This window comes from Saccostrea echinata, unplaced genomic scaffold (assembly GCF_033153115.1).
Source record: "Saccostrea echinata isolate AGI-Se365-2 ecotype Australia unplaced genomic scaffold, CSIRO_AGI_Sech_v1 ptg000014l, whole genome shotgun sequence".
Lineage (NCBI taxonomy): Eukaryota > Metazoa > Mollusca > Bivalvia > Ostreida > Ostreidae > Saccostrea > Saccostrea echinata.
The window spans coordinates 17,087,270-17,109,931 of NW_026889763.1; the positions used below are offsets into that span (position 1 = coordinate 17,087,270).

Genomic DNA, 22,662 nt, shown 5'->3' on the forward strand with positions numbered 1-22,662 from the left:
TGAAAAAGAACGATGCATTATAATTATTTCATCTAAGCTCACACGAATAATATTTATAAAAAAATCATTCAAATACATATAGATTATTTTAAAAGATAATGAAATTCCTACATAAGAAAAAAGTTGATTAAAACAAAATAACACCTGCATTAAGTCTAATAACTCAAACAAAGGACAACATTAATTTCCCCATAAGATTGAAAAAGTATGGATTGGGAGATCAATTCAAATACTTTAACAAAGTGCTCTTTTATTTGTTTTTTTTTTCCAAAACTAAAAATAAGGAGCTTATGTTTTAAATTATTCCTTATACTTTATTTTGTGGAGTCTAAGCGTCCATGTTCTAGTTAGTGTTAATCCTTATAAAAATACTAATAAATATATTAGTATGTTAAGTCAATTGAAAGAAAGATAAACTTCAATGATGATTGATTATAGATAAACCTAGATGTTAGATAAATAGAAAGAGAAACACATTTCATATGAAGATAAAGTAAAGCTAATTTAGTTTGGGAGAGAGAAAGAAAAGCTCAAAACAAACATAATCGATAGGATTCCATTATGTTTAATGAGTTTTGAAGAAAATTAATTGGAGAATAATAAATCATCTGCCTGATATAATTAATTAAGATGATGAGACGAAATTCCAGAAGAAAGATTTTGAAAGACTTAGCTCAGTAAAAGTGATTCCTGAGAAATTTCAGAAGATGGTGATTTAAAAAACCTTCAAGTTTTGTAAGAATGTAAATGAGTGTAAATGAAGAATGATTAAGAGAATACCTGTATGTTAAGAAAGAGGACACAGACGCAAATTCCACTAAAGTGAACCGTCATATCGTGATTTGGCACTGATGACCTGTAAACAAACATTGTCACGCGTTTTGATTCCTCTTCATTTTACATGAGACAATAATTAGACATGTTTTTTTTAAATTGTGGAGAATAATAGAGAAGAGCAAGTGATAAAACTCATATTCTTAAAAACGTTACTATATAATATTTGTCGTGACCATTCAGCAAGATACAGTATCAAAAAAAAGATTTATGCAAAATGTCAGTATCTTTGAGATATTACTAGGATAATGAAGATTAATTAAAAGATCCCGGCAATGTTTAAATTATTTATAAAGTAATCATTCATTTAATTTTCTATAATTTTCGATCAATTTTTAAAATGGGACAGGCCACCAATTACTCATATAAAACTTTAAAATATCCCTTAAATAGTAAGTAGAGGCACAGCACACAGTGCAATTCACAATTGATTTAAAAAGGAAAAAAAATATTTACTTAAAAAGTACTTATTTGCAAATATGTCGAGTTCAGTAAGGCAACAGTATGACAATCAAACTTACAATAAAATCAGAAATAAAGAAAAATAATACTCACCCGGGATAATCTAAAAACCACTTAGAAAATGAAGGAAAGACAGTGAGATTTATTAGATAGTGTAGTGTCGCAATAGTAGTAATAAAACAAAGCTTGCTGGCCAGTCCAATCACACCACAGGTGGAGAAAGCGACCAACAGAATACTAGCTGCTACTGTGAGAAAGGACTGGAAAGAACACATGTCATCATTGAGCGGTGAAGAGGCGAGAACCGTTGTATCGTTGTATGATAAAAATTTGGTTTTACAATCTACCTGAAAAGAAATTAAAGAATGGGTTACATGTAAACAGAAAATGAAAGAAATAAAAAGTTAATGTTTCCTTTTGCTGAAGATATGTTTCTTAATTTTGTTAATAAGGTAAATACATTGTTAACGACACACTTATTCTTTTATTCAGATTATAAATGTGTTAAAACACTAAATAAAATTATCAACATACCAATAATATCACAGTTGAAAAACTGAAGTAAGCAACGACTCCAATCAAAAACAAGTGCCCAAATATTAAAGTTAGAATCGACTTATGACCCTGGAATAATAAAATAGAAACACGTGCCAAAATGTCAAAGTCAATAAACAGAAAAGTTAATCATATGATAAACAGAAACAGTACCCGGATATCGTAGTCAATTTCAATGACCTTTCATTCTTGATTGGTCGCCCGCGTGGCGCAGTGGTTAGAGCGTCTGCTCTAGAGTCGCGGAGTAAGGAGTTGATCCTTACGTCGCGGGTTCGAATCCCACTGTGGGTCGTGGAGACCGGTCCTTCGGATGAGACCGTATAAACCGAGGTCCCGTGTCGCAGTAGGTGCTGGCACGAAAAAGATCCCTCACTGCTCAATGGCCGTAAGTGCCGAGTATAGGACAAAATTTGCAGCTCTCCACCGGCAAGTGGTGGCGTCTCCAGTGAAAAATTCTCGAGAGGGACGTTAAACAACATACAAACAAACAAACAAAACACTCTTGATTGATCAGAAAGTCCTAATACCAAGATAAAGGAACTATATGTGATTCTTGAAATATGAAAAAGAAAGATGTTTTTAAAAAATCCTTCTCCAAGCCCTGAGGCTGTTAAGCCGGCGCTTACATCCGGTTTCTGCCGAGATCAAAGAAATGCCGCGGACATTATTCTCCAATAAATCTCGAACGTCATAAAAAAATTATCAGATCAGAAACACATATCAAAGCTGTACAGTTGAATTGAAATACATGTATATGGAAATAACAAACAGTATTCAAGCTCAAAAGTCCATTAAACAATACAAATCAGGAGCAGAGCAAACACGGACCTCTAAACCATCAGAGGTGGGATTAGGTGCAATGGAATAGTGAGCATCCCCTGCCGACCGGTCACACCCGCCATGTGCTCCTTGTCATGATCGGGAAATAACGGGAAAATCGGTCGACAAATCAGTGAGGAAATAATGGCCTAACAATGAGTATGAAAAACCTCAGACAGCATTCGATTCAATGATAGATTGTATTTACTGTCAAGGTCATTGTATCGACCATAGAATTTACGAAATGATGACTTTAAACAAGACTGATGAAATGAATATTTCACTGTAAAATCTAATATTCATTTAAACCATATCGATGTGTCGTCTTCGCAGTCTAAAGAGAAAACAGCTGAAAAATGTGGGTTTTTATAGCTAAGTTGGGCTGTTCCAAGGACCTCCCAAAAACATTTACACTCCGTGATTTTACTGATAAAGCAATGCAATAGACAACTGATTTTGCTATTATACATTCATAAAAATTAATCAGTTTATGCTACAAACAAATTATAAACAATCAAAGGATATTTTTAACCCAACAAAAGCTTAAATCGTCTGCATTCTATACAAGTAAACGAACAAATTGGTCCTCTGGTGTTAAATGGAACAGCGAAATCGCGACATGGTGACCTAACATTCGTTTTTCTATAGGTGAAACGTATTTTAGAGCTGTTAGTTGAATAGAAATAAAGTCCTTGTTGTCGTGAATGATGCAGGATAACCTCCTCGGTCGAGAAATGTTGTTTGAAATATAAAGCCGAGGCGTTAAATTATATAATAAAAGCTCAGCTAACGCCTCGGCTTTTATATTTCAAACAACATTTCTCGACCTCGGAGGTTATCCCGCAACATTCACGAAAACGCGGACTTCATTTCTTAAATGCCGCATGATCATTGCGTCATGTGCTTACTCAAAATATTCGAATCAATGAAACTATGCACTAAAATCGAAGTCACCATTAAGATTTGTAATGAAATCTTAATGAAATTAATGTAGTCCCACGGGTATTATTATATTAATTCTATAAACACGTTGAAATAATAAAAAAAGAACATGTTGAAGTAAATAGTTTTAGGACATAAATACAGCATAATAAACAAATAAATATTTTAAGCGTTTTCCTAGGCCTGTTGACATGAAAAAAAACCCAAATAATTTTAAACCCTAACCAAGAAACAAAAAAAACAAAACAAAACAAGTATTTTCAATGTTATTAGCTTAGCTTTTATATTGTTCTAGAACAAACTCACCTCTTTTCTACCAATGAGGAGATTAACGGGGATAAAACTCAGTTGAAACAGTACCGATATGGCTAGAACTATAAAGTCTGTCGATGAACTGAAAAAAATAAACGCATCACACTGCTCCAGCTAATCATGATAGAGCGATCACAAACAGTACATACTGAACCTGTTGCCATTACGACACTCTCTCTTATAGAACTTTGATTATTAAAAGAACACCACTAAATTCTTTAACATTCGCCATTTTGTGATGCCATATGAAGAATAAGATTACTAGAAATGTTTCAAAGAAGATTAAGCAACCACGTATAAACTGACCAATAATTACTATATAATGTAACTTTTTACAAAGAAATAATATTAAAGCAATGTTGTTTTGATAGAACTTGTTAAGGCTGTTCAAAATGAAAGAGTTTTTTTTTGTTTCAAATGTGACTACAGGTAGCTTACATTTCTCCAAAACAAGCTGAAAAGGTAACTATTACAGTATCCCTATATAGGTGCATTTAATCATCTATGTAAATATCAAATTAGTGAGAATCCTATAAATGATGAATTTTTCACAAGTAGAATTTCCTGTCAGACTAAAGTTCTGTTGTCATAACAACAAACAATGCATCTATTCATTTAAGAAAAATATTTGTTAACAGATGTATATAGAAAATATTTAGTAAGTTACATATTTTGTATTGAAGATTTGTTTCATTTTATATGGGAATGTAACTGACTTACGTATGAGAGATGACGGTGTTGATGTAAAAGTTTGTGAGAATGAAACCAACACAAAGACAGATATAGACCACACTCAGATGTTCCTTTTTTCTGTCACACACGTGTTTAATCGAGTTCTGGTATAAAGTCTGTATACTTGATCGTTTCCTGCAAAAAAGGTTTTTAGTTTTAACTTTATGCCATCACCCTTACATTAAAAGTAAATTAGTAATTTCATAGAAATATAAGTAAAATACATTCATTTACTTCGAGAAATTTTTGACGATTTACGATGGAACTACATTTGTAACTAAAGGACTTCAATGCATTTGAGCAAAGAATAGTTTATAAGAGTAAAATTCTGTTTCCTATAATCACGAGACGCCAGAAAACGGCCTCTTTTCTTCATATATGTACGAAAGATTAAAATGTCTCTGAGTTTTATTGTACATTTTGTGCAATTGGCACAAACCTAAGTTTTTTTTAGCGATAAAATATGCAATTACTAATGTTTGCAATGATCAAGCGAGTCTGGAAATTATCTAAATGAAAGGTGAAGATAATGCTCAATAATCAAGCTCAAAATCCAATAAAACAATACAAATTGTGAGTAGAGCAAACATGGACCTCTGGAAAAATAAAAGTAGGGTCAGGTGCCATGCAGAAGTAAGCATCCCCTGTCGAACGCCATTTTCCCCTTGTCATGACCTGATATACGGACAAATCCTCTGACAATTCAGTATGAAAATAATGACGTAACAATTGGTTAAAAAAAAGACTTGTCAATATTCGACCCCACGATAGATTGTTTTTGCTGACAAGGTCATTATATCGACAAAGAATTCGGAAAAAAATTGACTTTAAAGGAGACTGATACTTTTGTGTCATCAACTTTTTTGTCAGTAGGCTGTCTCGTTTTTGAAATTGTTCATACGTAGAACATGCCCTTACTCATTGTATCAACCGGGAGATATAAATCATATATGTAGATGATAATGGTATATTACATATACAGACTTTTCATGAGGTCAATTCATAGATATATTGACTTCACAAAAACACATCGACCGAGCACGAATTGCTTTTCTGCGGATATATTTATGGATTGACCGTAGGAAAAGGCTATATTAAAGAGATTGAAAAAACAAAATTTGAAAATAATTGAAACAAAGTTTTCTCTCTTTTTTAACACAGAGAATAGACATCAAAACAAAGTCAGCTGTTTTTAAAAAATATCATTGTGTTTTCTGTATATTGAAGGAATACATCCAATCACAAAGCATTTTTTTTATGTTATTTGTTGTTACGTCATACCAATTGTGCTGATAATAACAATGATATTATAACAGCTTACTTTGTTTTGATGTCTATTCCCTATGTGTTAAAAAGAGGAGTTGATGTATTTTTGTTCAGTAAATACAGGTCGATCCGAGTTTTCATATTTATAAATAAGGTCTCGGTCTCTCCGCATTTCATGACAAAGCTCAATACAATGTTTACATTGTGTGTACACGTTTACCTAACATGAAAAAGGGCACACTATGGGAGATGCTTACTTGTCCATGGCCCCTGATCAACCTATGTTTTCAGAGGTCGGTATTGGCTTTGCCCATAATTTGTATTGTTTAAATGGACTTACACTTGTCACCATGGGAATTCCAACAGATTGTTGGAATATCTATTCTCCAAAAACTACAAGGATATTGTCAATGAGGAATTTAAGGAACCACAATTTAAGAATATGGCAATCAAAGGATAGTTTCCAGCATGTTATAAAACTTTTCATGCAACGATTTCCAAACATTTCTGTCCAAAACACAACAAAGAATACGAATTATATCGTGTTTTCTATACATTCTTGAAAGCCTGCATACATCTCACTGAAAAATGAGGTTACTTTATACCCCCTGTTGATACTTTAGTTTATGTTTCCATATTTTTGTTATAGCAAATTTACAGTTACATTCTGTCATTCAATTTCATATACTTAGTAATAACCAACCTTTTTAACTCACGAATTTTTATGCTCCTATCTCTGAGCTTTTGGACGTCCTCTTCTAGTTGCTAAAGAAAATAACTTATTTCTTAAACTGTATTTTTAGTAACCTTCTTTTTTAAAAAAATATTCTAATCTTTCTAAATGGTTAGTGTCATATTTTTGTTCAAAACTAAACCAGTCTGGTTTTTAAATTAACTTTCACATAAATTATCAGTGATGAAAAAAGATCATGATTAAGATCCATGTTTTTTTTCCGTCTCAGTCTGTAATTTTTTAATTCACTTCCCGATGTCAATTGGCAACATTTACCTTTCTGTGAATTCTGCGAGCCGCGATTCCCATTTCATAATCAGAGGAACTGAACTGAAATAAACATTTCCTTTAAGCTATGTATTCTCATTAGCTAATTTCCAATCCGAGTGTTTAATCACAGGATAATTACCCGTTTGACGACGTATTTGACAGAGAATGCTGATTCTGAGATGGTCTCTATGATGAATTCGTCATGTAGAGTTGATCTGGTAGCGCTGGAGATAAGAACCTGTCTGTACAATCAATGTCAATTATATTTAGAAAAAGAATTTAAATAAAGATTTATGATTTACGTTGAACTGTTCAACATTCTTGCAGATGTAAATTATATTTTCAATGAACAGAAAAGTAAAACAGGGAAAGTTTTATATTTTGTTGTTGTTTTTTTAAAGTTTTTTTTCCCTTTGCCTATTTTACAATCAAAATATATAATTCCAGTCTTAAAGAAACTAAGAAATACATCAAACTATCAAAAATATGTTATAGAAGAAAGTTTTTTTTAGTTGGATTTCTCAGAGCTCGAAATCCTCAGTTCTTTCATTTCTTACAAAAATTTCAAAATGGACATTTAAAAATACATGTAAAAGAATCAATATCAAAAACCACATCACCGACTCTTGCATATTTTTGTGTTCTCCTACCAACAGAATTTAAAAAATAACCTGTCATTTTGACTTGAATAATAAGCTTTGACCTTAGGAACATCAAATTAAAGGTTCTGGTGTTATTATGCTTAACAAGGAAGAATCTGATATGAAAACTACAAGGTTTCTCCGTAAATTCTATAGAAATTGTAAAACATAATATCAATTTGGAGCAAACCAGTGATTTTATTCTTTACCCGTTGTGAGTCTGCTTTAATAAGGCTTTGGCTTTGATGACATCATTTCCAAGAAGGTCATATTTCCAATTACGGATCCCAAAGACAGCTGTACTTAAATCCCCAGTATGGACGACAATCTTTAGATGTACATTAGGAATTTTTACTTTCTGCTTCAGTTCCCTACAAAAATTGTCGATTCATCTTTATACAAACAACATTCATTGTAATACTAGTAACTCAAAGAAAATTACCCCAACAAGAAATGTTTAAAACAGTTTCAAACTCAAATTCTCTCTTGAGATGAATTTAGAAGCAAAAGATATATTGAGGTCATGGTGGCACGTATACGATGACATTCGTTTATGGTGACAACTAATCATTATAAGTTAATATATTTAAAAGATGAAAAATAATCTGGAACAAAAGATTAAGAAGGTTGTAGTCAAGGTCAATGATAAATGTACTAAAAATAGTATAACCACTTGCCCAATATCAACGTCTAATGTACGACAACAGATAGAGATTTTGGTCTAGACATGCTTTCTGACCAAATTCTTTTTGTGAAAACAGAATGTTTGTTTAGCATGAAGTGTTGCTATTGGTTGTTTATTTAACATACCTGAAATAATCTAACATAGCCATAGCCATATAGACAGTCAGTATAGGGTGGTCCGCTCGTGTCTCCATGGCACCGCAGACGACACTATACTCATTTAGGGACCAGCCGACTTCCTCCATAAAATGCTTCTGTAAAAATGAAAACAGCTTACCGTTTTCTGCCATCGAAACACGACAGGATTTTATAATTTTAAATTCTACATTATGAAGGTAGAAGTGCCTGTGAGATTGTATTGGTTTCATATACTAAAATTGAATCTCTTTTCTCTTTCATGATGACAGACACTTCAGTATCAAAATAATAATCTTGTGAAAAATCGTATCTCAAGTTGATGATTCTACATTTAACAACATTAATTCTGATCAGAAAGAACGGGTTTTTTTTTTTTAGTTTTGACTATGTCCATGTCATTTACAGAAATCAGAGATTACAGTGTATAGATGTATGTGTCTCTATGTTGATAACACTTGTATTAGAAAATAACGATTTTTTATGTTAAAAACCTTATGGAACCTTATTCTTAGAAATTAACCTTAATAAAAAATAGTGTATTTCTTATTTTTTTTTAAATGCCAAGATTTATTCTATGAGAATAATTCACAGGCAATTGTTTCTGTAATAATATTTTTAACCCGTAGTATAATATTTACACAAGGTATTTAACTCCGAATTGCATGGCTGCATGGAGTATACATCCCTCTCCAGAATCGCATTCAACTTTCAGAGAAAATGCACTAGCAAACTGTTTATTAATATTTTCTTCTATGATGTCTGTCTTTATTTTCTTTTATCTCCATAAACAGTGTCAAAACTCTTTTCGCCGACTAGAAAATTTGTCTCACACCACGAAGTGGTATGCCATATAAATTATTGTAGAAGATAATGGTAATAATAATGATTTTGCCAGTGCGTTTTTCCTGAAAGCGTAAGTGACTGCGATTCTGGGGGTTACTCCATGTAATTCGGAGTTAGATACCTTGTGTTGTTATTATTATACTATTGGTTAAAAAAGTATTACAGAAACCAGAGCCTGTTTAATACATCCTTAGGAGTAACATTTTTGAATCATTAAGATTATTCTCTCTTGTATAAATCAAGACAAATCAAATCACAATTAAGTATACAACTAGGAAAGTTTATCTTTGCCAATGCTTTGTCAATTTTACCTCGAGATATAACCATTACCAGTAAAATCCGGGGTTAACATCTTCAAAACAGCATCATCTCTGTAATGCAACTCTTAAGTAAATCATTAAGTCATTGTGATTATACCTGTTCAATGTACGTTTATGAATATGTGTGTAATTGTATTGAATTCAGATAAAAAGCATCCTGCGTGGTGCTGTTGGGTTAACTACAATATCTAGTTACTTTATAGAGGGAGCTTAGTCAGGGTCCCATCCCTGACGGCTGTCCTATACTATACCTTTGTAGAGGGAGCTTAGTCAGGGTCCCATCCCTGACGGCTGTCCTATACTATACCTTTGATGTTATAGGTGTTTAAAGGAAAAAACCAAGAAGGCCTGTCTTACACAGTGTAAGCAGGAAGACCTTCAATTTAAACAGTATTTTATTGTAGTTGGATAAATATCACGTCTTCCATTATAGAGTACTAAGAGTTAGTCTAGTTGGATAAATATAAGACACTTATATAATATGTCATTATAAGGTACTATGAGTTAGTTTAGTTGAATAGCTATTAGGCATTTACTCCACTATATAGAGGACTATGACTTATTCTTGCTGGATAAGTATTAGCCACTATAGAGCATTATGAATTATTCTTGTTGGATATAAAATACTGCCAAATCTGTAGCATAATAAAAAATAAAAAAAGATTATTGTAGGTACCATGGCGACAATATTTCTTGAAATTAACTCTTAACGTGGATTTTATGATCGTTCTTAATTATATAAATGAGAAGTAAAAACATAAGCGTGGGCTTATGTGCGCGATAATGTTAATAATACTGAATTTATACAAAGCTATTGGTTGAAATCGTTAATTTTGTGCGTATTTAAAGAAATCTCGCGACATGTCATAGCAACGACCCATGAATCACGATCACAGTTTCGAATTGGACCTGGAAAAGGTCTCGTATATCCTGTAAGGTTTATTAATTTACCTTTTCTCCTGATGACCGAATTTTTTTTCATATTCATTTTTCCCTTCTCAAGCCCTACCTTTGCAAGGACAGTGCACTGTACCATCAGGTCGTTGATTAGCGCTAGGCAGGACTGGGGAGATCTATCGGCTAGATCACTTATACCCACAACATTACAAAACAGCATACTGAAATCAGAAACATTAATCTCTTTTTAGAAATTTATTACATAAAGAGTAAGACCTTTATTAAGAAAATAGTGTATCATTGCTGATCATTCTGAAAGATTAAGTTATCCCAAAGTAACCAAGAAATCTCTTATGAAAATGCAGCTCCACTGGTTAAGTAGTTGGATAGAGCATGGCTTTTTATAATAATTCCATTTTTTTTAAAAAATATCTGATATGATGTATGTATGGCGAGTCACTGTTCTTTGAAATCAAACTTAAAAACAAAGAAAAAAATAACTCACATATGTTTCATTCAAATCAGACAAATATTGTATGGCACAAACTATTTTGTAATTCTAAGAAATTTTTAATTAACAACAACTACGGTAACATCATTCATTAAAATTATTAAATGCAAGCAGTATCGAAGAGAATTTAACATATCTGCCACATCTGTTTCATATTTGGATGTAATCTCAGCGAGATCCGTAGAGACTAAAAATTTTGGTCTGGTGTCTCTACGTAGAGACACCAGACCAAAATGTTTAGTCTCTACGGATCTCGCTGAGATTAATTTGGATGTTTTACTGACTATATACGATAATGGCCAATTAATAATTAAACTGTATGACCAACGGGATGACTTCAGATTCTCCATGTAGCAATACTGCAGCATCACCTGCATGTGGTGCTTATGTCTCCCAACTGACTCGATACGCAAGAGCATGCTTTGAATACGATTAATATTTAAGGACAGACGATACGTTCCTCAATAATATATATTTTTTCTAAGATTTTGTCATTGAAGTATTGCTACTTTAATATGCTTTCTCGCAAAAAAATTGAGGTACCTTACCAGGCATTTGTGTAAGATACCAGAGGATGTTGTTTCCTATAAAATCCTTTTGGGAAAAAACTTAATTTGCCAATATCACATTTTTTAGTGTTTCAATTTTTTAAAGACAATTAGAAACCAGTTTAGAAATCAGAAAGTATTTAAAATTTCTAATATTTTCCATACAATATGAAGATATCAAAACAGATATTTGAGGAACGTATCGTCTGACCTTAAACCAAGGAAAGCCACTGACAAATACCTGGTTTAAACAAATTCGTTTAAAGTAAGCTTTTTGCAAACATATAATTCTACGGTGGTTATAATGACCTTGTTTGTAAACACAACCAATCTTAGGGTCGTATGTTTTAAACCATTTGTAAGGTCATTGCTTTTACACTAAATTTGACTACGGAGTATACTCCGTCTACCTGATCAATACGCAGGGCTCACGGCGGGTTTGCCCGGTCGATAAGGGATGCTTTCTCTTCCTGGGCACCTGATCCCATCTCTGGTGTTTCCAGAGGTCCGTGTTTTTCCCTGTTCACGATTCGTTTTGTTCACTAGATTTATGAGATTGATCACTGTTCGTTTTCATTACCTTTTAAATCATCCTATTCAATAAACTTCATTAAAATTAACTGTTAAAGTGAGAATAAATATATGTGTTTTAAGGTAGTACAAAACACCCATGACATCTTTTTTAGCCCATTTTTCATAAAGTACACCAGAAATAAGACTAATGTCACCAGAATGTCAATAATCAAGGAACTTCTAGGAAAAAAATAAACTGTCACATGTTTTCGCCATGTTTTGTAATAAAAACAAAATTAGAGACATCCTATATATTTGTCGTTCCGGAGCCTACATTTTGGATCGTGTTTATGCCATCAACTATTACCGTCTGTTTTTAAATGCAAAGTAACTTTTGATCATTCCTAGTACAGACCTGATATTTGTACATATTTATTAGGAGTCTCCATAAAGTTCAAGGCCATATTAAGAGGTCAAATATAGTCACGTCTTCTACTGATTCTTTTAATTTTTTTTTTTTTTTTTGGGGGGGGGGGGGCATTGGTTTACTTTGAATAGCTAAAATATATGAAACTGTAGGTTCAATTTTCCTTATTTTGACACATTTTAATCCGGGTTCTATTTCAATTATTCTGTTAATTTTTTGTAAAAATTGAAGAATACATTTTCTCTCAAGAGGGCTTAGAGTGTAACATATTTAGACGAGAATTTTCAACTCCCGGGCTATGTATGTTCTATTTTAGATTTCATTGTACTCAAATTTACTGGTATTAATATATTTTGCTGAATTTTTGTAACAAAAAGGCTGTCTTAATAAACAGCATCACACAAGTTTGTAATAGATCGTTTGGTAATTTTTTATATAATACACGTTCTCGGGTCGAATGTTTGACTTCACAATCTTCTTATATGGGTCTGATAGAATTTATTTCAAACTATATGGGCAAAAAATGTGTGGTTGAATTTCTTTCAAAATACAAATAAAGAAAGAATTTGTATCCTAGAACGTAATATCAAAGTTTCAACAAAATTGAATTTGAGGGAAAATTTTGCCTATCTATTGAGTACTACCTTAAATGTCCTTAATATAGCATTTTGTAAGAATTTAACAACTTATCCTATTTTAAGTAACAATCGCAACATCGTTTACCAAAATCAAAAACTTATCAAAAAATATGTATCTTAATTTGCGCTACTTGTGTTCTAAGTTTTATTGGGATCAAGCAAAACCTGTAGGAGGATTAATATTTTGAGAGAGACGAATGCGCAGAAATAGACAGATTGTTTACAAGCTCTATGACCAGTAGAGCTAAAAAGACATCATCAAAATTCATTTCATTAACATTGGTCTTTCTTATTACAAATTAAACTGCATTGTAGCCCCCTCCCAGTCTTCTTGTGAACGTTAACGAAGCCAAGGGATACGATTTTAACACTATTTTGTTCTAAAGTGACGGTAGCCTCGGGCTCATTTCAAGGTACATTCTTCTAAAACGATTAGGAACCATAAAACATGTATATTAGAATTTTTTTTTAAATTTTTTACTTAAATGTAAGCAAAACATGATAAAAATAAAAGAAAAACACATTCTCATGAGTGATTAAACAAACTGTGTAAGAATTTTTTTTGATTTTGTGATAGAAAAATTACGTCCATGTAAAAATTCTCCTTTTTCATTGAAATCCCTATTCATATATCTTTCTTACAGAAGGTATACTCTTCTTAATCTCAAAATCCTCAGTTCCAGTGTAAAAAGTACGTAGATAGTGTAAAAATCAATAGCCATTTTGTTTGAAAGTGAAAACAAGTTATCTTAATACATACGCATTGGACAAGCATAAAGGCCTTTGGAAACACAAGGAGAAAACACAGATCTTTATACAGAACAGAGATAACAATTCTTACAATAGTACTGAGCTCCTAAAGGGAGTATGTAAATCAGAGAAATAGTTGAATTTTTTCACACTTACATCGGTGCATATAGACGATAAAAGGTGGGTTGGGAGAGGAAATCAGAGAAGATTACGAACAGTAATCAAGCTCAAGAGTCTATTGGAACAATACAAACTGGGAGCAGTGTAACACGAACCTCTAAAAATATCAGAGTTGGGACCAGTTGCCATGGACGAGTAAGCATCCCCTGTCGACCGGTCACATTGTGTCACACTCACAGTGCGCTCCTTGTCATGATCCAGCAAACGGAAAATCCGTGGACTATTCAGTTTGAAAATAATGGCCTAACAATTTTTGTATGAAAAACATCAGCCAACTTTCGACTTAAAGTCTCAGCTACTTGAAATTAAAAGCGTATTATGCTCCTTGTGATCACAGTTCATAAATTTCGTGTTTTATTGCGTAAATACAGCGGTAATTAAACATTATTGATTAAAATAAAAACCACTCACTTAAAAATCAAAGTTAATTAGATAGCGATCATGTGACCATGATACTTCATAGGCAACAATGGCTGATCAGCTGTCTACGTTAATCTTACTAAAATGCACGCGATACAAACTGGGTTTTCTGCGTTATGGACGACCAAATCACCGATTTTGTCTGTATGAAGTTGGCTATCAAACCTTTCAGGTTTGAACTGCCAGCAAGAAAAAATCCGAAAAATCTGTAAACATGGTAAAATAACCTGTTAACAGTGAGGATAGCGAAGGAAACGAGCCGAAGAAGAAGGAACTCTCCTGCACAAGATAATGAAATATGGAGATAACGAACACCATTCAAGCTCAAAGTCCATTAAAACATTACAAATCGGGAGCAGAGTAAACACGGACCTCCAGATGCCATGGAGGAGTGAGCATCCCCTGCTGACAGTCACACCCGCCGTGTGCTCCTTGTCATGAACGGTAATTAATGGAAAAATTCGTGGACAATTCAGTGTGTAAATAATGACCTAACAATTAGTATGAAAAACTTCAATCACCATATGACTTAATAATAAATTGTATTTGCAGACAAGGTCATTGTATCGACTTATGATAGAACTTATGATAGAAAATGATGACATTAAACGAGACTGTTGATATTCTTCAAGTGTTTCACCAACTTGTTTGTCAATAACTTACCTCTTTTAGATATTGTTTATACGTATAGAGCATGCTCTTGCGTATTGAATCAACTGAGACACGCACATCCCATATGCAGGTGATAAGGGTATATTGCTGCATAAGTTAGGGAAGTTGACGATTGAAACGTTAAAGTCATCACGTTTATCATAAAGCTTGGTTGTTAGATTACCATCAACGTCTTTTTCTAGTAAAATATTCAGATATGAAACAGATGTGTCAGACTCTGTGGTATCTTTTATTTCAAGCTCACTGGGATATATAGTGTCGACATATGAATGGACATAACTATTGGTAATTGATAATACGTCGTCGATATATCTAAATGTCGAGTTGAAGGCCAAGAGATTTCTTTTTCTGACGTATAAGATTCTGAATAAATTCTGCTTTATATGAATACAAAAATAGGTCTGCTAACAACGGGGCACAATTGGTACCCATGGGAATTCCAACAGATTGTTGGAAGATTTGGTCTCCAAAAACCACATAGATATTGTCATCAGAAATTCAAGCATCTTTTTTAATATCAACTTCAGAGTACTTGTGTGTACAATCAGAATGTTTTTTAACAAAATAATATTTACCAATGACAAGGTAAGTAAATTTACGAGTTCCATTTTTATTGAAAAAGCAGCTGCAATGATGACAAAAGATGACGGGATATTTACTAATTACCCTTTCTTCTCTAATCATATTCTGTTATTAAAATTGACAAGCTCCGCTATAAATCAGCAAGTTTGTACGTGATTTAAAATTTCTATTTTATTTTCTTATTAACATATCACACCATGTCACCACACCGTAATCCGTTTATATGGTATTTATAAATTCATTTTTAAATAAATGTTTATACTTAAACTAGAATGAGTTCATACTTTCATAGTAATTGAAAAGCATGTAAGAATTTTTTTTCAGACTTTCCCTTATTATCAAGCATTTTTTGCTTGATAACTTCGTTTAAAGTATACAGATTCTCATTTCTCCATCACTGAATTGTTGCCTATGACGTCACAGCAGTATGGCGCCGAAATCCGATTAAAATATGCATATCGCCGTTATTTAAATTTCAACTCTAAATTTCTCTGAAAATATGCTTACAACAACCCTTACTTTATTCAATATTTTAATAAACAATGTTGTAGATAATATTTTTCATAAAATTACGGTTTTATTTATAAAAATATATGGGACAAGTTCTTTAACGATAGATTGTATTTGCTATCTAGGTCATTATATTGACCATAGAATTTAGAAAATGTTGATTTTAAACGAGGCTATTGATATCCTTGTATTATCAACTTATTTGTCAATAGCTTACCTCGTTTTCGAAATTGCTCGTACGTAGAACAGCTCTTGTGTATCGAATCATCTGGGAGACAAACTCCACATGCAAGTGATAATAGACGTTGATTCGATATATCCCTTTGAAGTCGAAATAAAAGACACCACAGAGTCTGACACATCTGCTTCATATCTGGATATTTTACTGGCGAAAGACATTAATGGCCAACTAACAACAAAACTTTCTGATAAACGTGATGACTTCAAGTTTTCTATCGTCAACTTTCCATATTTATGTAGCAAAATATAGGAATAAAAATGAATATTTTCAATTGATAAAAGTTCGGCGATTTATCTAAATGTCGAATTGAAGGCCACGCAATAAACTTCTTTTCATGGAGAAGTTTTTAAGAAATAGATTGCGTTTCATATGAATACAAAAATAGGATAACCTATTTTGTGAGAGGAAGTGATGAATATCCGTGAGACTAAAGCAAAATCTGAAAATGTTCTAAATCATATTAAATTAAATACATTTATATGATAAATAGTGAGAAGGAACACATAGAACCATATCTCTATTATAAAATTAAAGGTGGAGGACTTCATAACCTACATTTATTACAACTTTAAAACATACATTGAAATCCTCTAGAAACTGTGCTTAACATTAGAAATGTCATTTAAAAAGGCTTTTTATCGGAACGAAATAATAATTTAATTTCCGATCCATAAGAAAAAAAACCCAAATATATTTCTTGATCAAAGAAGTGATGATGTGAAAACAAACTGCAAACCCCTCCAGGCCTATACAAAAGTTTCGGATAAGGGACATTAATATTCTGATCAGGACAAATTCGAATTCAAATTACACTATTTATATATATCTTTTAAAAGAATCAATCCAAGAATAAACCTAACCTTTCTACTGTAGTTGTGGAAAGAAACATCTACAGAGGGAATAATAAACTAAGTACACTTTAGCAATATATCCCATTTTTTCGAATTCATTTGAGAGCATTTTACAAGCACAAGAAACTGCACTTATGACAGCCTCTCTATTCCACCATCGTCAGAGGTTGAATTTTCCTTCTTGAACGTGAATTGTAGAGAGATTTAAAAATTCTGACGTCACTGTCTCTGTACGTTATATGCTGTGATAATTTTATGTGTTCTCAAAACTAAATAGTAGGATATCCATCACTGGGTAAAAAGAAGCCCTTTAAACCCATGGTGGACTTTGTTTTTAAATTGTATAGAAAAAAAATATAAAAATTTCACGCTAAGAGGTAACTAAGAAATAGATATTTTATACCTATTTCTATACCTCTTCAAAAAGAAAGTCTGGATACTAGTATATTGTTGTTAATACAGTCCATCTGTCATACAATCATATGATCGAATTCGAAATTTCTTAAATTATTCCTTTGAAATCCAGATAACTCCTTAAGTTTCTACTTTCACATACGGCTATATAAAAGAAGGTTGCAATCAAAACAAATATACAAGGAAGCATTAGATAAGATAGAAGAATGTTTTGGGTGAACTTCAAGCAATGCGAAATATGCAATGAGTTAAAAGACAGTTCCGGTGGAGAAAAGCATCAAATTGATGCAGATTCCTACACCAATCACATCCGAGGTTTGTATGGAGCGTAGCGGAATCAGCCGAGGATTGCCTATTGCGCAACCCCTGAGTAGATTTCAATACCTAGACACTATATATAAACAGTACATAATTGCTATTGAATTTAATTGCAGCGAAAAACTGAGTTCCAAAAAGTGAAAGGTGAGGTTTCTTTTCTTTTAAATTAATCATAAAGTGCTTGTTACATATAATCCGAAGAGGTGACAACATTAAAATTAAAAAAAAAAAAATCTGATGATTATTTATATAACGCATACAAAAGCTTTTTTTAAATGTCAATTCTCTATCATTTGTATACATTTTTAAATACTTTTAGCTCACTTTAGAGTTTACAAACTTCACAACTTAAATAAATGATCAAACTAAATACTTTCTTTAGACAGTAATACCCACACGTAAGCGTTTGCCTCTTAGACTAATTGTTCTCCTTCATACCATAGAAAAATGTAAGAGTTCTGGGATAGTAGTTTTTGTGTAGAAAGACATCATTTTTCGGACCCTGAATTGGCCTCCCGATATACAAAAAAAAAAAAAACAACAACAAACAAACAAAACAAAACAAATCAAAAAACAAACAAACAAACAGAAACAAAACATTCCAAAACCTTCTTTCTTATATAGTAAGATCCATTTGGCTACTGTTTAAAATATGATAGGACTTCTGGGAACAAGGTTTTAATGGAAGAAAGTCATGCCTGCCCCAGTTGGCCTCTTGGATGAAAATAAAACCCAAAAAACCTTATTTCATACCTACAGGACACTACCAACCATATACATGTAGTATTCCAAAAGATATTTAACTACGGTGTTAAATTTAAGAGGACATCTGAGAACTTAGTTTTTTGTAGTAAAAACTTCGATTTTTGGCTCCTAGGATAAAATGAAAATTCCAAAATCTTATTCCCCCCTCTAAAGGACACTATCAAAAATAAAGATATGGCAATAGTAAATGCAAAAGAGCTTTTGGGAAACCAGGTTTCGCAGAAAAACGTAGTTTTAGAACACCCCGTTTGGTCCCCATGATGAAAATGAACACTCGGAAACCTTATTGCAGATCTACAGGACTCCACCAACTCTGTCTTTATATTTTCACCATCTTCATATCCCGAAGATGAATTAGCTAATGCATTCAGAGTTAGAGGAAGAAGATAGTGTGACGAAGTGCGAGTAAAACGAGTACCCTGGAGGATTCATTATAATATCAATTTGGAGTGGGGTAAGATTCCACAAACGTGTTCAGCATTATTCTCATTTAAGTAATATTTAAGGTATAGCAAATCGAATTTGCAAATTTCGAATTGTGGAAGAATATATTGAAATTGGGGATCCAAAAATTCAAATTAATGCCAGTTTGATACATGTGTACGTAAAGTAAATACTGTATGCAGGGTTATTTTCGCCCCGTGTTATTTTCGTCCTTTAACAGTGAGAAGTATGTTTTATGATGTTTGCTATTATTAATTAACAAATGTATTACTAATGTAACAATGTCATTTTGATGTATGTTCATGGGAAATATGTAACTTAAGAAATTTCCAGAGAACTCTCTAATTAGAGTTAATGTGGGCCAAACGAGTTTCCCCACTCTCCATCTTTCTAATATGCCAACGGTTGTAGTTCAAACGAGTCCTCTCCCAAAGTGGGAATTGGTTACATCAAATAACTTAATAATTAACTTGAGATGTTGAAACTGTGTGAGCTTTAACGTTGCACCTCAAGGAAAAAAGACGTATGTGAAACCTACAAAACTTTTGTTTTAAATCCATTAATGTACAAAGATTCCACAGTGCCACGCTGAAAAAATGGCATAAAAGAACAGTACAACAAGCAGTACCTAAAATAATCTTGGTTTCTTTTACAATTATTCAAAAAATATATCCGGAATGTCTACAGATTATAATGATGAAAAATACTCTTTCCATAGAGAGTAAATAAAAGCACATGCATATACGCTTTGAAATACAATACAATTAATGTTGCAAATGTACTAATCTTATGTTGAGAAGACAAGGAAAATTAAATGTCGTCACAGTTGATATGAGGGCAAACCAATATCAAATCTAATGTATCCCTTAATAATAATTTATTAACAAGTCAGGTCATTTTGGTTGATACAATAATTATTTTTTTGCGAATTCTCTCCAAATTGTATGTTATATACATGTATTTGACCCTCTGATTATAATGTTTTTCTGTGTTTATTCATTTTAAACTGTTTCCCATATGTGTAAAGTTGTTTGATATAACTCACAATAATTAAGTTTTTAGAACTTTTGCCCGATAAAATTTAATTAAAAACATTAAATATCTTCTAACTAAACCAACTATGTATGAAACAAAATATAACGCGGTACTTTACCTGACGTCATCATGGCACATGTGACATAGCTCGCGGAAGGAATTCGATCTGTATACCGAGAAATCTCGCGATATCTTTGCTACAACAGCTTTTGGCAAAGTGGAGGAAAGCAGATTTTTCTGAAATATATATAAAAAATATATGCCTATCATTATTGATTTTGATTGATACAACAATTGGTCATAAATCCCAAGTGACAACTGTACAAAAGCGAATATTTTGAAGCCCAGAATTTTTTCACATAGTGCAAAAACCAAAATTTGAACAGCAATACTTTCTCATGTCGAAAAATTCATATTTAACATCGTCAGCCATAGCAAGTGGTATCTTAATCTTGTACCACGTAAGATCACAATTCACTAACAAAGTTGATATACAAGTACGTTAAGTTCAACTTGTGTACATACCTGTAGGAATTGAGAGCTTTCCATTTGTGTACATACCTGTAGGATCTGATAGCTTTCAACTTGTGTAAATACATGTAGGATCTGAGAATTTTCAGTCATTATGCATTCATGTACCTGTAGGATCTATGACTGTTCCTTCCGTGCACATACCTGAATTCGAAGGTTCTGAGAGCGTTCAGTCAGTGTACATACCTGAAGGATATGAATGCATTCAGTTTACATACCTATAGGATCTATGACTGTTCCTTCATTGCACATACCTGAAGGATCTGAGAGTGTTCAGTGCACACAACTCAAGGATCTGAGAGCATTCAGTTTACATACCTGTAGGATCTGAGAGTGTTCAGTGCACACAACTCAAGGATCTGAGAGTGTTCAGTTTATATACCCAAAGGATCTGAGAGTGTTCAGTGCACACACTCAAGGATCTGAGAGCGTTCAGTTTACATACCTGTAGGATCTGAGAACGTTCAGTTAGTTTACATACCTTTTGAATTTGATAGCCTTGTATACGTGCCATACACTGTACCTTAAGGATCTGAGAGTAATCGACAATTACGCACCTGTAGGGTTTGGGTGCGTTCTATTGCAATGTTAGTGAAGAAAGAGTCCTTCATCACATAGAAAGCATTCCTAAGATACATGTCCATTTGATGATACATGTAGGTTCCAAATGCACAGGTACAGAAAAATATCGTTGCATTCAAAGATATCTAAAATAAAAATAAATGTGTGAATATATTTTAGCAATTTAATTTTTTTCATTGCATTAAAATTATATTGTCAGTATAAATGGGTACTACTAAACAGAGAACCCTAGAGAACCTTAGAGAACCCTAATGATTTTTAATTATTTATTGTATTTCAGCGATTTATTTATGTCTTCTAATATTAAATATATAATACAAAAACAAAATAATATTTTAAAAATATATGTTTCACACATCTTATGCTTAGAATCGACGAATTACTCATCACTGAAGACTTTATATCATACTTATTGTAATAAAAGTGATAAAAATTAATTTTATTTAATTTTTTGGACCGGATTAAATGAATAAGCAATCTACATAATTTTTTAACATAACATGAAAAAAAAGTAAAATAATGTGGGAAAAAAAAACATTAATTCAGATAACGAGGTTAGGGAAATTCAATCGGGATCGGGATTACAAAAAATATCTCACCGTCTTATATTGTTACGTTTTTTTTAACTATTTTCATAGGAATACACTCCTAAAATAAACTTTTTGTTAATTTTATTAATAGAATATCATAATGACATATAAAGTGATTATCAAATCAATTATGCAGACTGTTTACTTGAATTAACCAAATATAGCTAGAGTTCTCTATAGTTCTTTAGAGTTCTCTGTTTAGTAGGACCGCTTAAGAAGTCGTTCTCTCATTCTCGGTATTTTTTTTTTGGTGTCCCCTTAAGAGAAATGAGCATATTATTTTTGCACCTGTCGGACGGTAGACCAAGTGTTGTCTGCTAAATATCTTGAGAACCCTTTGTTCGAATGACATCAAACTTAGAACTGTTACATTGTTTTCTCTAGGGAGTGGTTTTGAGGTCACAAAGTTAAAGGTCAAGGTCAAACTACTCAAGATAGAGGAAGATATTATCCGCTTCATATCTTCAAAACTGACTGGCATCAGACTTGGTACATCGATTCTCCATGGGGTGAATAACCCCTATTGATTTTGAAGTAATAAGGCCAAAGATCAAGGTCATATTGGACATACATGTATACGAAGACACTGACCTCTCAGTTTCTTGAGAACCCTTTGCGTAACTGACATTGAACTTGGTACATTGGTTCCCCCTAGAAAGTAAATAAGCCCTATTGATTTTGAAATCATAAGT

General features: G+C 32.6%; 1 protein-coding gene across 1 annotated transcript in view; it reads right to left on the bottom strand.

Annotated features, from left to right (window-relative positions):
• LOC133186547 (adenylate cyclase type 6-like) overlaps window positions 1–22,662 on the bottom strand; it is a 35,780-nt gene that overhangs the window by 10,254 nt on the left and 2,864 nt on the right. The window contains exons 2-14 of the mRNA XM_061321778.1: window positions 21,356–21,505; window positions 20,386–20,504; window positions 10,561–10,669; window positions 8,377–8,504; window positions 7,776–7,937; window positions 7,065–7,167; window positions 6,932–6,985; window positions 6,626–6,687; window positions 4,645–4,791; window positions 3,919–4,006; window positions 1,831–1,920; window positions 1,390–1,643; window positions 781–856 (exon numbers count right to left, since the gene is read on the bottom strand). Coding sequence (XP_061177762.1) covers window positions 781–856; window positions 1,390–1,643; window positions 1,831–1,920; window positions 3,919–4,006; window positions 4,645–4,791; window positions 6,626–6,687; window positions 6,932–6,985; window positions 7,065–7,167; window positions 7,776–7,937; window positions 8,377–8,504; window positions 10,561–10,669; window positions 20,386–20,504; window positions 21,356–21,505 — 1,542 coding nt within the window. The remainder of the gene's footprint in view (window positions 1–780; window positions 857–1,389; window positions 1,644–1,830; window positions 1,921–3,918; window positions 4,007–4,644; window positions 4,792–6,625; window positions 6,688–6,931; window positions 6,986–7,064; window positions 7,168–7,775; window positions 7,938–8,376; window positions 8,505–10,560; window positions 10,670–20,385; window positions 20,505–21,355; window positions 21,506–22,662) is intronic.